This window comes from Teleopsis dalmanni, chromosome X (genome assembly GCF_002237135.1).
Source record: "Teleopsis dalmanni isolate 2A chromosome X, ASM223713v2, whole genome shotgun sequence".
Taxonomy (NCBI): domain Eukaryota; kingdom Metazoa; phylum Arthropoda; class Insecta; order Diptera; family Diopsidae; genus Teleopsis; species Teleopsis dalmanni.
This window is the reverse complement of record NC_051848.1, coordinates 16740998-16756028: the sequence shown is the minus strand read 5'-3', so window position 1 is coordinate 16756028 and position 15031 is coordinate 16740998. Positions and strand designations below refer to the sequence as shown.

Sequence of the window (15031 nt, the reverse complement as noted above, 5' to 3'; positions counted from 1 at the left end):
ATATGAGATGAGTATTTTTTTGTGTAATGGTTGCACTGTCAGTAACGCATGTGTTAACAATAACGCAACTGTGACACTTGGTAATTGTTACCTGTGGAAATGGACAAAATTTTTATATATTAACGGAACTGAGAAATGTGAACTAAAATAAATATCTTCCATCAGTTTGCTTTGTTGAGTTTATGAGACACAAATAACATTGTTATTTATTAGAATTGTTTAATTTGAACATATGCGTCAAAGTGTGTCTTGTTTCACTTATATGCATTGAACTTGTTATATCCGGCTCATGCCACAGTTGCTTTCAATCAATTTATCAGTATGGAAACCCACGTCACACAGATATAAGCGCATCCCTCTCTCTCTATAGAGAAAATTGCACTTATTCGATATGTCGTATAATCAAGTACATATCTGTGAACTGTTGCTTTTGCTATTTTCTTAAATTAGTTTTACATATTTTACATATATACTTTATACTTATTTATATGTTAGATCTTTTAAAGAACAAAAACCATTGATATACAATTCGAAAGATAAATTTGTTTCTGGATTATGACAGTGTATCATCTAGACCTCATCTACAGTTATAAATAGACGCAGGAACTGTTTTGATATATTTGCAAAGACTAACCGAAGAGATTATATCGCTGATGTTGACGGTTATTTGTTTTATAAATTCCCAAGGACTATGGTAGCTTTTACAAATACTTCCTATAGTAGATGACATACCAGTGAAGTAATATTGGAAGCTGAGATGGAATAATTCTATTTTTAATTATACTGTAACTAAAAAATAGAATACAAAACTATACAAAAAGTTGGTAAACAGGAAAAGTGCGAAAGAATATTTTGAAGGAAGGTTTGGCCCATACCGAACCTCAATGCTAGAAATAATACTTATCTAAGTATTAACGACTAAGTACTAATTTTTTGAATTATTTTGCTATATTTTAATTTTACATTTGCTATATATTTATTTTATTTATGTTATATTTACTGATTTTATTATAATTAATTATTTTTATTTAAATTCCTCTAAGCAACAATGAATATTGCTTATAATAATCGAATAAGTAAAACCTTAGTCTAGACTTCGAGCTTTAAGGTGTTTGTTTGTCAGTCTGTTAGGTTGTATGTTAGCCTGTTTATTTGTACGTCTCTTCTGTAGCAAACTCACATTTTCTTTCACTTCACTTTACTTCACTTCACTTTCATATTACGGCAACAGAATATGACCGTTTACATTTTTCCTCAAGCTTCAATTGCTTCAGATTTTTCCTAGGCGTTTTCTCTTTTATTTTATTGTATTAGATGCGTTGTCTTAACCCAAATGAGGTCACCTTGATTATCGTCGTGCTTACTCAAGTAGTTTTCTAGGATCTTGCATTTTGTTTTAGGCATAGACCGGACTGGACTGTATACCATTTGGCTTTAAAATTTTACAAAATGAAAATAATTTGTTAAATATGGCTTTAGAAAGTTGGTTTTTGTATGTTTACTTTTTCTTTGTAGAATTTTACACATTTTTCAATAAATTTCTTCAACGTAAAAGTCACTGCATCTATCAAACTCATATTTCTCTTATGTGCATAAATAAAATTCAATATCATCATTATCTTCTCCACACACACAAAAAAGTAATATTTGAGGAAAATAAATAACATATTGTGAAAGTTGTGTTTCTCAGTAATTTATTTTCTAACCTAAGCATTTTAGATTGATTCAATATTACTAATCATTTTAAGATTTTTAATCAGCGCAACTTAATTAAATTTGTTGCATTTAAGCGTTCGTTATCAGTTTGGGGTCTTATCGGTACGTGATTTGGGTGCTTGATTTTTTGTTTACGAAATGTCAGACAAAACTTTATCAGCAGCTCTACTGGTTCTTAGCGAATTCTATGTGTGAGTAATAGCAGCGAAAACTACAGCAAAGTAAAACCTTAAACGAATTTGATAACTTAATTTGTTTTTAATTTCGTTGCCTCATATAAAAGTAATTATTAATTGAAATTGATTAAAAACATATTTTGAGTAGGAAGCAAGTTTTGGGGAGAAACAATCGCCAACGTGGGAATCGTCAGTCGAATACACGCCCGTCCAAGTGTCTAACTGCCAATCAAAATTATCTGTATTATCTGTATTCAATACATTAAAACTGCTCAAGGATTTTTGACTGGAAATCACATAAATACGTGGTTTTGGTGTGTAATTAAAATTTCTATTTGACAGCTGCAAACAAAGACAACGGCAGCCACGACGAAAACATTTCGTAGACCTATAAGCTACCTGAAGGTGAAAGCCGAATTTTTTCGGCCTACAATCTTTCGATATGTCAACTGCAGATATATAAATAATTATGGAATATTTGTAGAAATTTCATTACGACCACAAGCCTTGTTTGGCAAAAATTGTATTAACAGTTTAGGTGTTCATATATATATATATATATATAGTATATATACTATACTCTTTTGTTATAGTAGTTAAGAAAACAAAACAATTCATTAACATGACTTAACGGTTTAATGAATGATATATATCTGAAACTATTTTTTTTTGCAATATTGCCAAAAATAACTTTGATTTAATTAGAAACAAATAAAGGAAGTAACTGTCTATGTATATAAAGTTTTATTCTCTGATAAAGAGTATAATCAACTTGAAGATATATTGAACCTTGAAATACGAAAACTTGAAATATTGTATGTTATGAAGACGCAAGTTTTTGAATTAAGAAATTTTTCATTAAAAACAATTTAATAAAAATTTATAAATTCAAAAGAAACAAAATAATATTTAATATCAATATAAATAAATAAATACACGATATCAAATTTTAACTCGTTTTTGGTTTTATTTTATATCATTTCCATGTAGTATATAACATTTTAGAAATTTTAAAAATGATTAAATATTATATGGTAAATAATATCAAATACATTATTGAGAGAAAGCCTTCAGAGAAAGGTTATGCGACATAACCCAAAAAAATAAGAGGATCTTCTTCCTCTTGTTTTGACAGTGGCTACAACTACGTTTCACAGCTGTTTACTATTGAAAACGTTCATCAAGTATTACCATTCCAACGAAGGTAAACCAAAGATTTGCTATAGATGACCGTTTATCACATTCATTGAAATTTTACCGTTCCAAGGAGAGAACCATGAGGTTTTCTAGCTTCGTTTATACGATATGAAATAAAGCAATAACAACAGTATGTTATATTGTTCTATCACTATAAAAAGTACTGTTTTTTAACAAATAATACATAAAAGAAAAAAATTACCGTTTTTTTATATTACTATACTATTTTTTGTTCTAATATTAAGAGTGTGATTGACTATGAACACACAAATTCTGAAACCTAATTAGGCCTATTAAAAAATATAATAGTAATTAAGCTTATTTAAAGTCTATTACGACTTAAGCACGACCAATAAAAAGAAAACGACTGGAAGTAACCTAAATTAGGACGGTTTTGAAGGCCATAAAGAAGCATTGCTAAAAACTGAAACAATATAGGAGGAAAAATTCTCTTACATTAGAAGAAGAAGGAAACTATCACAACAGCAAACCCAATGGCTTCCTATTGTGAAACTTTTTTATGCCTCTGTTTCGATTGTTATATTCAGAAAAACTTTTAATTTCGTGGGTTTGACCTTTTAACAAAGATTTGATCGAATATTTTAAGGACTTTTAATTGTTTCGATCTTTTCTGATGCAGCTTGGTAGGTAAAGATTAACTATCATATCTGTTACCACAATAAGTAATTGTGGTAATCGACGGTATTTCTATAATATTTCAAGCTTTTACCAGTTTAGTTCTTTAAGAAAATTTAATTTTGTGGTATTCACACAATTGCAGAAATATATATTTTTTGACTACACAACACGTTTAACAGTTTTATTAAAGAGCAAGTAAAGAATGTAATTTAAAAAGAATGTAATTTTCATTAAAATAAATGATATTAATGCGTACATCACCATTACAGCAATAACAATTACAGCAATGATGAATTTCATAAAGGTAATGCAAGTTAATCACTATATCTTATTGCAGTATCTCAAAAGGGGTTCCGTTTAAAAGTAAACCAAAATAAATCCGCTATTATAAATAAAAGCTCTCAATAAGGCAAACTCAAATGGCAAACTACTTTCGAAGTAGGCATGTATTTATTACAGTATATAGATAAAAAAAAAAGAAAAATTTAGAATGACATAGCAACAAGATGCAGCTCAAAATGTGTGCAACATCAACAACATAGCAACAAGATACAAGATACGTAAAAAAATATTTCACCAAGAAACTTCTTTAGCTTTAGCTTTTGTATAAATGAAGCTGGCGTCGTTCGTAAGCCATGCAATTAAGTAGTCACTAACTGCCTGTCCGATCAATATGGAAGCAACATTTAATGTGAGGCAGAGCAAAAACATATTGTAAAAGTAAAACCCATGAATGAATGAATCAATGAAAACTCCAGCAGAACAGCAGAAGTGGACTTTGATGTTAAGTGAAGACTGATTGAAGAAGAGATGCAACGTGCAGATATACAGCATGCCGAACGACACATATTTCAAACTCCGGGTTTGGTTGAAAGTAAAAAAGAAATTAAAAGTTTATATACTAAAATAAAAATAAATAAATACAATAAAAAATATCAAAAAATCAATTTACTTTTATGCGATTTCAAGAGATTCGATTTTTGCCATTTTTTTCCTCTAAATTTATAAATAGACCGAAGAGATCTGAACTTAATTGTTTTGCATCATATGTGTTGTTGCATTGTTGGAGTGTTGGAGTGTTAAAAGAAGTTGACATTTTTATGGAATTGGATTGATCTTTATGTTAATTACCAAGAGAATAGAATCAAAGAAATGTAAATAGAAAAAATACTAAGTTAAGACTTAGCAAGACTTTAAATTACTATCGTCTTGGCTTGCCGATTAATTTGTACTTTTAATGTTAGCTAGGATGACACAGATTGAAAAAAGAGATTGAAGTCTATCAAATCTTATTGGATGTGCATATAGTTTCATAGTTCTAATATTGCACTTTCAAATTATAACGTCTTCTGATCTGTAACACTCTATTGCTGATATAAAATTGATTTCAAAAGGTTCTTTTTAATACAACTGTTACATTTTTATATGTATATATATATATATAGGGTGGCTGACGAAAATTGCAATAAAGTAAAATGCTCTATTTTGTTTATTTTTGTTATATTTAATGAAAGCTAAATGAAAATATATATATGTGAAAAGAACTTCACACTTCAAATTATTAAGTTAATATATTTTGGTTCAATATGGCCACCTTTAACATGAATTATGTCCTTCAAATGCCCAATAAAGCTACCGCATGCTACTCGGCTTTACGGTATTTTGGCCCATTTCTCGGCTTAGCGGTTGCTTCAGACGATCGACATTTTGATATAAGGTGCCAGCTTTTTTTTTTAAAATACCCCAGACCGAAATTTGGGTGTTTATTTTCACCCCAAACAATATTGAATATTGTGTATTATTAAATTAATATTATTTTAATATTTATTATAAATATAAGTTAATATAATAATAATATTATTATTATTATAATTATTTAAAAACATTACAAATAAATATTACTATTATTATTATTAAATTAAATAATTAAATAATTAAATAATTAATTAAATAAATTTATTATTATAAATATATTATTTTATTTAATATAATTATAAATGAAACACTTGTAGATAAGTTGCAAATACAATAAATAAGAAATAAATTATAGAAAAAAAAAATAAATACCAATTTTTATGCAAAATGTTATCCGAAACACTTGTTAGCTACACTGTAAAAAATATATGAATGAGATTTGATTTTTGTTGTAATGTCAGTCATTATAAATCACAGTCAAGTGTAAAATATTTAAATAATTTATTCAAATAAAACTATTAACTATAAAATAATAAAGGTGTGGCAAATTACATTGGCAATGCATTTTTTGTTGTTGTTGTTGTTGTTGTATTTATAATGACTTTTACAAGTGTGGACAACTGAGCATCTAAAATAATTGCATCAATCCATTTATGTATATAAAAGGAAAATTAGCTAAAAGCAATGAACTCTGGATTTTATAAAAATAAATATTCACATAACATTTTCCCAATTATTAATGCATATGGTAGTCTTAAATAGTCTTAAATAGTCTTGAACTAAGTATATGAAGAGTTAGTTAGTTATATGTAATAATGAGAACCAGTGAGTATCTTATCTTAAAAGCAAATCATTTCATTTTCAAAACTAGAAAGTAAAAGAAATCTTTGAAAACTATCAGGGAATATTTTATTTCATTAATGTTTATAATTTTTATTAGTGTAGTAAATACTTCAGAAACCATAAATTTTTTAGAAGTCTACAGATTACACAATTTTTAACTAATGTAGGCTGGCTACTTAGTCTATATACATCTAATGTACATATATAATCTATTATGTACAAAATCTTTATCTTATAATCTGTATCTGTACTGATAGACGTTTATTAAGAAAGATTAGTGGTACGATAATAATTTGTTTTTCAATATTTTCTTTTTTTATTTAAGGTTAGAAGCGCATAGGTAAATAAAATTTAATGACGTTTAAGATAATATACAATAAATCATAATTTGTAGTCTAGGTTTTTTGAAAACAAACAAATAAATTCTTCGAATGACCATAGAAAAGGTATCTGCGCGTACTGGAGTTAACTACAGTAAAGGTCATAATAAATAATAAATGCTTTAACGAACGATATACAATACGAATTTTATTTTAATCTAATCTTCAAATATTGGTTAATGTGTGAAAGGAAACGTATAGGCCTTTCATTGAAGACATTGAGTTTGCCTCCACTGTTTATTTAGTTTATGCGCCAAAAACAAGAAAAAATTAATTTATAAGAATTTTTCAACAAAGGAAAAATTATTTATTAACCTTGCGCGCTGCAATGTAAGTTTGTTTCAATGTCAAAATGTCAAAATGTTAAACTGAATTAAATATATATTTTTTGTTTGCTATTTAACAGCTGATAAACACTGGCGATAATAGGCCAGTTCGGCTTATAGTACTCGCTGCTTTCTGGCTTTCTGACTCCGCCGCTTTTATTGTATTTAATAGGCACTCTTGGTTATAACAATTACTTTTTTCGGTATTATTGATATGTGATGAGCACATAATGTAAAAAAAATATATATAATTATATTGATGAACATATTTTTATGGATTTCAACGAACGCTTTTGACCTTAGTGCCGTCAGAAAGTAAGGAGCGCCAGTACAAGTAAAAATAGAAATGAAGTGATATATGAATGCATTAAATGAAATACATAAAATTAATTAATTTAATATGCAATATATGCCAACATTTCAATTACAAAGTATTTATTTAAGTACTGTAATTAAATGTTTAACTTACCATTGCTTGCTCGATCTTGTTATCAATCGCGACTGCACTTGTACCAGATGCACTGCAAACAGATAAAAAGAGAATTTTAAAAAATATGTAATTAAAAAAAGTTCCTATTAAATCTATAGGGTATATAACAAATATTTAATTTGATATTTTTAAGTATATTTTTTATATGTTATAAGCGATATTTGCTCCTCATAAATCACACACACACACACACACACACACCTTCATTTAATAATAACTATTGTATTTTTTTGGGCATTGAAGTGTTTCTCTGCCTGATTTATAATATTATATATTTCAATGAAAGATAAAAAAAAAATTAATAAATAAATTCAAAAAAATTGATTTTTTTTTTTTTGCGATTTTTTGAAATTGAAAAATTTATAAAATATATAAAATTGAGGTCAAATTTTAAATCCCATCATTTCCTGCAATTTGGTGGCTTAAGATGCCATAAAAAATGTAATTATACTTGTTATGGGCTTTACGAGTATGACGGCTGGCAACTCTTTTCGTCCGTAAAATTTTAATTATAGTCAATTTTACTTGTTTCCGCTCAAAATATAACAAAATTTTGGTTTGATTTTGTCTTTTTCATATTCGGATTTAATAAATAAAATGTAGCAAAAACTCTAAACAGTTTTAGAAGAGTCGTTCTATAACTATCTAATAATGTATGTAACTATTATCATATAGAATGTATCAAATAATTATTTGATTTGTAACTTTTGTGAGAGAACTATTACAAAGATTAGTCATTTCTACAGTATAGATAAACCATTTCACTGTTGTGTAAATATTACATTTATAAATATGTACCATAAAATACAACTCTGCCTTTTGAGTAATATGGCGTTTACACTGGCTGAAAATGGCTCATTCTGAATGAGTCATTTGAAAGTGTTTACATTCGTTGTATTTAATTTTTTCTCATTTCAAACAGCTGATTGCATGTTGACAGCTGATTGCATGTTGACAGCTGATTGCATCAACTTGCATGTTGATTTAATTTTTGGCCTGTGCCAAAAAAAATGTTACAGGAAGGTTAAATATACCTTCAAACCTTACAATATAAACTGAAAACTTGTTTCTAGATTCCATTTATTTATTTTTGGGTAGTAGAAGTTCCAAAAATTGGTGCATCGTTTTAAAGAAAATGCAACCACCAAACATTTGTTTACCTTTTTTTGTAAATATGTCAAAACAGCTTTTTCAAACTGTCAAAATGCCATGAAGAGCTTTCATTTAGGGTATGTTCAATGGATTCCCTTGCATTTGGAACATATGTGGAATGCAGAACGTCTTTCATACAGATGTGAGAAAATTGCTCATTTTCGCTTGAAATTTTATATGCAAGAATGAGCCATTCGCTACTCATTTTCGATTTTTGACCAAAATGAGCCATTTTCGGCCAATGTAAACGCCATATAACTCTCTCATTAATGCAATATCGAACTTCAGTTCAATAAAGAATGTCAAACTCATAACAGTTACTATATATAGGTATATATTTTTATTGATAACATCTATTGATATATATTCATTATAATTATAATTAACAGTTTTGCGATTCGAGTTTACATTCGATTCGAAATAAAATGATAGTCCGTAATTTCATAGATATTAATTGGCATGAATATTGAAAGTTAACTACTTAAACAAGAATCAGTTATTTATTGTTTATATTTTTTAAAATGAATAATGAAATAAATAATGAGGAATATTAATCTGCTAAAAACAATAAACAAGAGTAAAAATTGAATCCAAGCTAAAAATAATTTGTTAAGTGTTATTTTGCCACTTCTTTTACTTTTTTTTGTTTGGAATAAATATGTAAAAAACGCTTTCGGCTGTCTTGAAAAACCGTTAAAAATGTGGCATTAAATAACTTTTCATCGGTGTTTTTTATTTATTTACAAGCCCAGATATCAAAAAATCTCCATTTTAAATAAAAATGAGCGTAAAAAATGCTTCGAAACGAGTTAGAGGCGGTACTATGGCAATTTAGATATATGATTTAATATTAAAAAATATTGTGTTCATTAGATACGATATATAATACATATTTAATCATATTTTTTGAATACATTTTGCTATTTTTGGCATTTGTTCCATGCCAAGTTCGCTGCTATTTGCAGATACTTTTCATATACCCGAGATACTCGTATGCGAGTGAGTATCTGCAATATTTCAGCTCTTTCCTTCGCAACATACAAAATCGAGGCATAGGTTCGTATTGTCTAGCTTCTTTTTATGCATACATTTTTGTTTACAAAAAAAAAACTGTGTCATGACATCATTTCATAAAATTTTAAAAGAAAAGATAGAAAAGATACAAAAAAAAAGTCCTTCAAAAATATTGTAACAAATTGAAATTCTGTTAGCAGGCAACCTTTTTAAATAGTTACTTTTCGCTTCGCAGCTACTACAGCATAGATTATATGTTGCCAACATTTTGTTTTACTAACGATTTAAATTTTTTCTCATTGTTGTTGTTGTTGTTGTTGTTGCTGTTGTTGGTGGTACTTGAATGGATTTGTGTGAATTTGCATTGTTATATATGGTTGAAGTAAGCAACCGCAATTGACATTTGAATTCTTTTTCGTAACTTTTAAGAAATAATTTCTGTCAATAATACTCGTAGTTACTTGTGTTGATTGCTGCTATTAAGTCGGTCCAAGGTGGTATTTGATTAAAGCGTTAAGAACTCTTGACTTGTTTGGTTTATCTTGCATAAAAAAACATTTAACATATTTAAGATGAAAATTCATGCTCTCAATAGCTCAACAGCTTATTGCCAAACCTTACAGAATTTTTAAAGTGAATGGAACCTTTCAAATGTTAATGACAGCGATTGTTATTCGGTTTGGTGTTGAAGATGAATAGCTCTATGGCTCTTTTTTGGAACAACATTTAATAACACTTTATTACTATCTATAAATCATTTTTAATTTCATTAAATAATGAAAATTGTAGCACTGCCTTAGCCGCCAAGGCTGTAATATCTTTTGTATGTCTAATAATGTTAAACATCAATTCAACAAGTATAAACATTTACATATTTTATTATTTTTCAGATTCGACAGTACTACATCATGGGGTTAAGTTTTTTTAAAAAAGTCTGTATAATATATTATTTTTTGGCTTTGTTAGCCAATAAATAAATTATCAACAATTCCACTCCAAAATACTAGAGCATAACTATTCTTGACAGAAACTTAAACTTTAAAAAAAAATATTGAAAATTACTCAAAAAATAATAATAATAATTAATAGAATCAAGAAACTGTCAGAGACTTCGTAGTCCTTCTGTCCGTCATTTAATCTACGGTTGAATATAGAGCGCATGGTGTGGCTCAACAGTTATGACAACTGTCAAGCGAATTGATACACAGCTAGACCTTACAATGTGCACATCCTCAGAGAATGCAATATCAACCCGTGACGTTATTACTTAAGGTGTCAGGCGCCAGAACTAAGAACTAGAGAAGTCAATACAAACTTCCCACTGCATGCTTAATTAGCCTAATCGCCACCTTTAACACTAACATCTCGAAAACTCCTTATGTTTCTAGTGAAAATTCGAAAACGTGGGAAAAGCTAAACGAAACTCATATACCTGATTTCAACACTGATCATTTTAGAGAACACACTGAAGACTAAAACGCATGAAAGTGTTTATCTACATAGTTTTATAGAGGACAAATTAGTGATATCCAAGCCCTCATAAATATGTTGTGATTAATCAAACATAGATACTATAAGGATGGCTTCTACTTTGAAAAATTCTCTTTCGCGTCTTGTGATTTAAAGAATAAAATGTATCATTATTTGTTATATCGAATATACTATACTGTTAGTCTGTTAATAAGCAATGTAATATTTTCCACTATATATACTTTTAATAAACTTAAAAATTTACGCATACAATACATAATAGAGTAATGTGTCTGCTGCTATGTCTGACATGCTCCCAATAGAATAATAAATTTAATCTATATATGCCGCGTTCTTGTTATAAAATTATTACATAGAATAATTGTAAAATTATTTTGTGAAAAAAGCAAAAAAGTAAAATTCGTTATGCGGAAAAATAAAAAAAATATTTGAAATAGAAAACAAAATAAACCAATTATTGTACTTAATATTTTATGGTTGAAATACGATAAAAAAATTAAGCAGTATAAATTAAGCCTTAATTAATAGAAAAAACAAATAAAAAAATAAAAAAAATAAATAAAATGAAAACCTTTCGCATTTCTTTATGAGAGTAGAGCTTAGGCGTGTTAAATAACTCATAATTAATTTTATATGTAATTTTATGTAAGTTTTTAATCATTATTTAATAATAAAAATGTTATATTACAAAACTGCACGAAATGATGTAAACCTAAAACTAAAAATAAAAAGATTTTTAGCCGGTTAATTTACTGCATGAGTGACGTTTCGGATAATCGTAATCGTAAATCCAAAAAAAAAAAACCATGGCAAAGAAAAACGAAACACAAACTTTTACCAGAGATAGGAAGAAATATAAACCAATTCGATTTCTTAGACACCTTTAAAAAATTAAAAACAGAAGATCTAAAGATCTACAGTGTTCGAGCAATACGATGGTCGACCCGTTCGAGTATATGAACTTATCGTATTCGTATATTTTGATCAGGCACTTTAAATGCTCTAATAGATCTAATTAATTTTATTTTTAATTTCTTATATTATTTTTAACAAAAAACATACAACAAACAGACAAAAATTCACTCTCAATTTGCGGGTCGCAGGGTCACTATACCTACCAAATGTTTTCTTCATAAAAAACTAGCTATGACAAAGGGCACAGGCATTTTAAAAACATGCAGAATAGAATGTTGTCACGGAACAAATTTTTGTTACTAACATCTATATATATAGACTGTACTATACAGATTTAATGCCAAAAATATTGACAAACGTCTTTCAAGCGAATGGGTTTGATGAAACCGTAATGTATGATACCATTCTGAAAAATGCAAATGACGCAGAAGATTATTATCGCGACTGCAAAAATCTATATCAAACGTTGTGTACTATATCAATTTAGGGTTGACACATATACAAAGTTATTTATACACTTTGTGATTCTGAAAGTAAACGTAAATAAAATATAGTTTTGATTAAAACTTCCATCTTAATTCGATTCTTGCAATATACATATAGTATTCGAATTTTGCCATCATTGAAATTTTTTTCATATGACATTTTCTAATTCTGGATCATAACTTGACGGATATTCGCAAGAAGTTTTAAAGAAGTTTTTTATAAAAATATGAACTTATACATTCTAAAAGCTTTACACGAAACAAGTTGAAAACAGACCGGTAGTTTGTGGCAACGTTCTATTTAAGCCACATATCATTATATTATCATCACATCTTCATTGCAGGTAAAAAGAAATTGGTAATCTCGAGACTAGTGATCAGACTTGACGGTCTTTGTCGCACATTTATTATTTTCATGAGAGTAAGAGCCTATCAAAGCTGTAAGTCAAATGTGTCACCATGCAGCGGCTCTTTGTGGATGTAATGGATTGTTTGCAGTTTCATTGTCAAACATACGATCATTTTCTTTACTTTCAAGTTTTCATAAAGAAAAATTCATCGAAAAAAAATCCTTCGTTCTGTGGTTGTTAAACGATTTATATTATAAAATTGCAAATTTCAAACTTAAGACATGTTCGTTTCCATGACAGTTTTGTTTGATTTAAGTCACTTAAACACTGCTGCCAATTTAGAACCACAAATAGTACGAGAATAAACCTTTATTATTTGGTATATAATAATAATATTACTATATTTTTATGTTCAATTTTATCGAGATATGTAAAATTCTTGTAAAATATTTTCCTCACCATGTAGGCTTTTATTAGTTGCAGATTAGTTATTTTCTAGTGTTATATAGAAATCTATGTTTACCAATGTGTGACAAATTATTATTTAATACAAAATATCTTATATTATTTATTCTACGATATATTTTCAAAGATGCAAGTTTCGTACTCGTAATTACTAATTATAGAGACAAATAAATAAATAAATAAATTATTTGAAGAAAGTTTAGAGAACCTGAAACCTTTTAAGACTTCAATAGCACATAGTGTTTGCGTCACATAAGCGCATACACTAGAATAAAACCTTTCATAAAAATAATTTTTGAAATATTTAACCGATAATACATCGGCAATCTATAATGTACAACAATCTATAAAAAGAAGAGCAGACAACAATGCTTGCTGGATTGAAAATTGTACACATTGACATTGACATTATATGGAAATGAATAATACTACTGTGTCGTACGTTAACTTTTTGTGACTCACAGTCTTCGATTTTTTACAAAGAAATTATATGTCAATAACTTAAACTGAAATCAATGATTGCAGCATGTGGTGCCATATAGAATGAAATGAAATGCTGAAGCATGAGAAGGACACGCCGCCACCAGGCATACATAAACTCTGCTCAACTCAAACATAACAAACAAAAACTACTGTGAACGCTGATAATGAGCTTTAGGTATGGCCTCATAACCATATCAAAAAAGAAAAAGAAAAACAAAAGGACATTGTGTGCAGTGCACGCACCATGGAATGAGCGACAAAAACCCAAACCCCAAACCCATTAACTGATAACTGATTATATCAGTTCGATATATACAGATATACAGTATTTGTATGTACTGTGTGTGCTGTGCAGATGCTTTTGACCCTTATTTCATTTCGCTTATTAGCACTTCAGTTTAAAAATCAAACTTTCGCCTTTAATTGTACGAATGGCTAAGCGGCTAAGCGGCTAAGCGGCTAAGCGGTAAAGCGGTAAAGTGGCAGTATGCGTGCTCATTTGCTCATTAAGGCGCGTTTATTCATGGGTTAAGGAACTTTTTCCAATATGCCCTTGCCACCGAACAAAAAACAATAACAAAAAAAATTATTATTTTTATTATTAAAATTTAAATGAAAAGAAAATAAAAATATGGCAAAGGCGTTAAAATGTCATAATTTGTTTTTGTGCGTACGGCGTTCATACACTTGTACTCTGTTTCATACGAAACCGAAACATCATAAAATGCATTTTAATTATTTATTATATATACAAAATTAAATTGCGAAAATATAACGAACTGATTAAGTTCGCTTTTTGTTTGCCTCATAAAAGGCAGAGAGTACGTTGGATGGCAGAATGGCAGAAGGGCAGGAGGCCAGGAGGGGTGGGTGCCAGCAGAAAAGAATAAAATTAAAATTATAATAAACATTTTTTTTACGATAATTTTTATAGTTTCGAGAAGAAAACCCTTTATTTCATATTTATAATTTCATAATTAATTTTATTTCATTTATTTTAAAAATTTGTTTGTGAAATTCGCGCTGTGGGCGAGCGTTTAATTTTATTTTTGCCGTTTATCTTTTATTTTTGCAAATGCCTTTTATGGATTTATTTGCGTTGCAATTAATTTACTTCCGCTAAAACGATTTTAGGATAATTTTTAGTTATTATTTTACATTTCGAAAGCACAAAGAGAATTGAATTAAAGTGCAAATTAATCAAAACTTTTTAA

The 15031-nt window shown here is 28.3% G+C and overlaps 1 protein-coding gene across 1 annotated transcript in view; it reads right to left on the bottom strand.

Annotated features, from left to right (window-relative positions):
• Positions 1 to 15031, bottom strand: part of LOC119688203 (protein bunched, class 2/F/G isoform) — a 245966-nt gene that overhangs the window by 54414 nt on the left and 176521 nt on the right. Inside the window, exon 4 of the mRNA XM_038102886.1 lies at positions 7442 to 7493. Within this exon, the coding sequence (XP_037958814.1) occupies positions 7442 to 7493 (52 nt within the window). The remainder of the gene's footprint in view (positions 1 to 7441; positions 7494 to 15031) is intronic.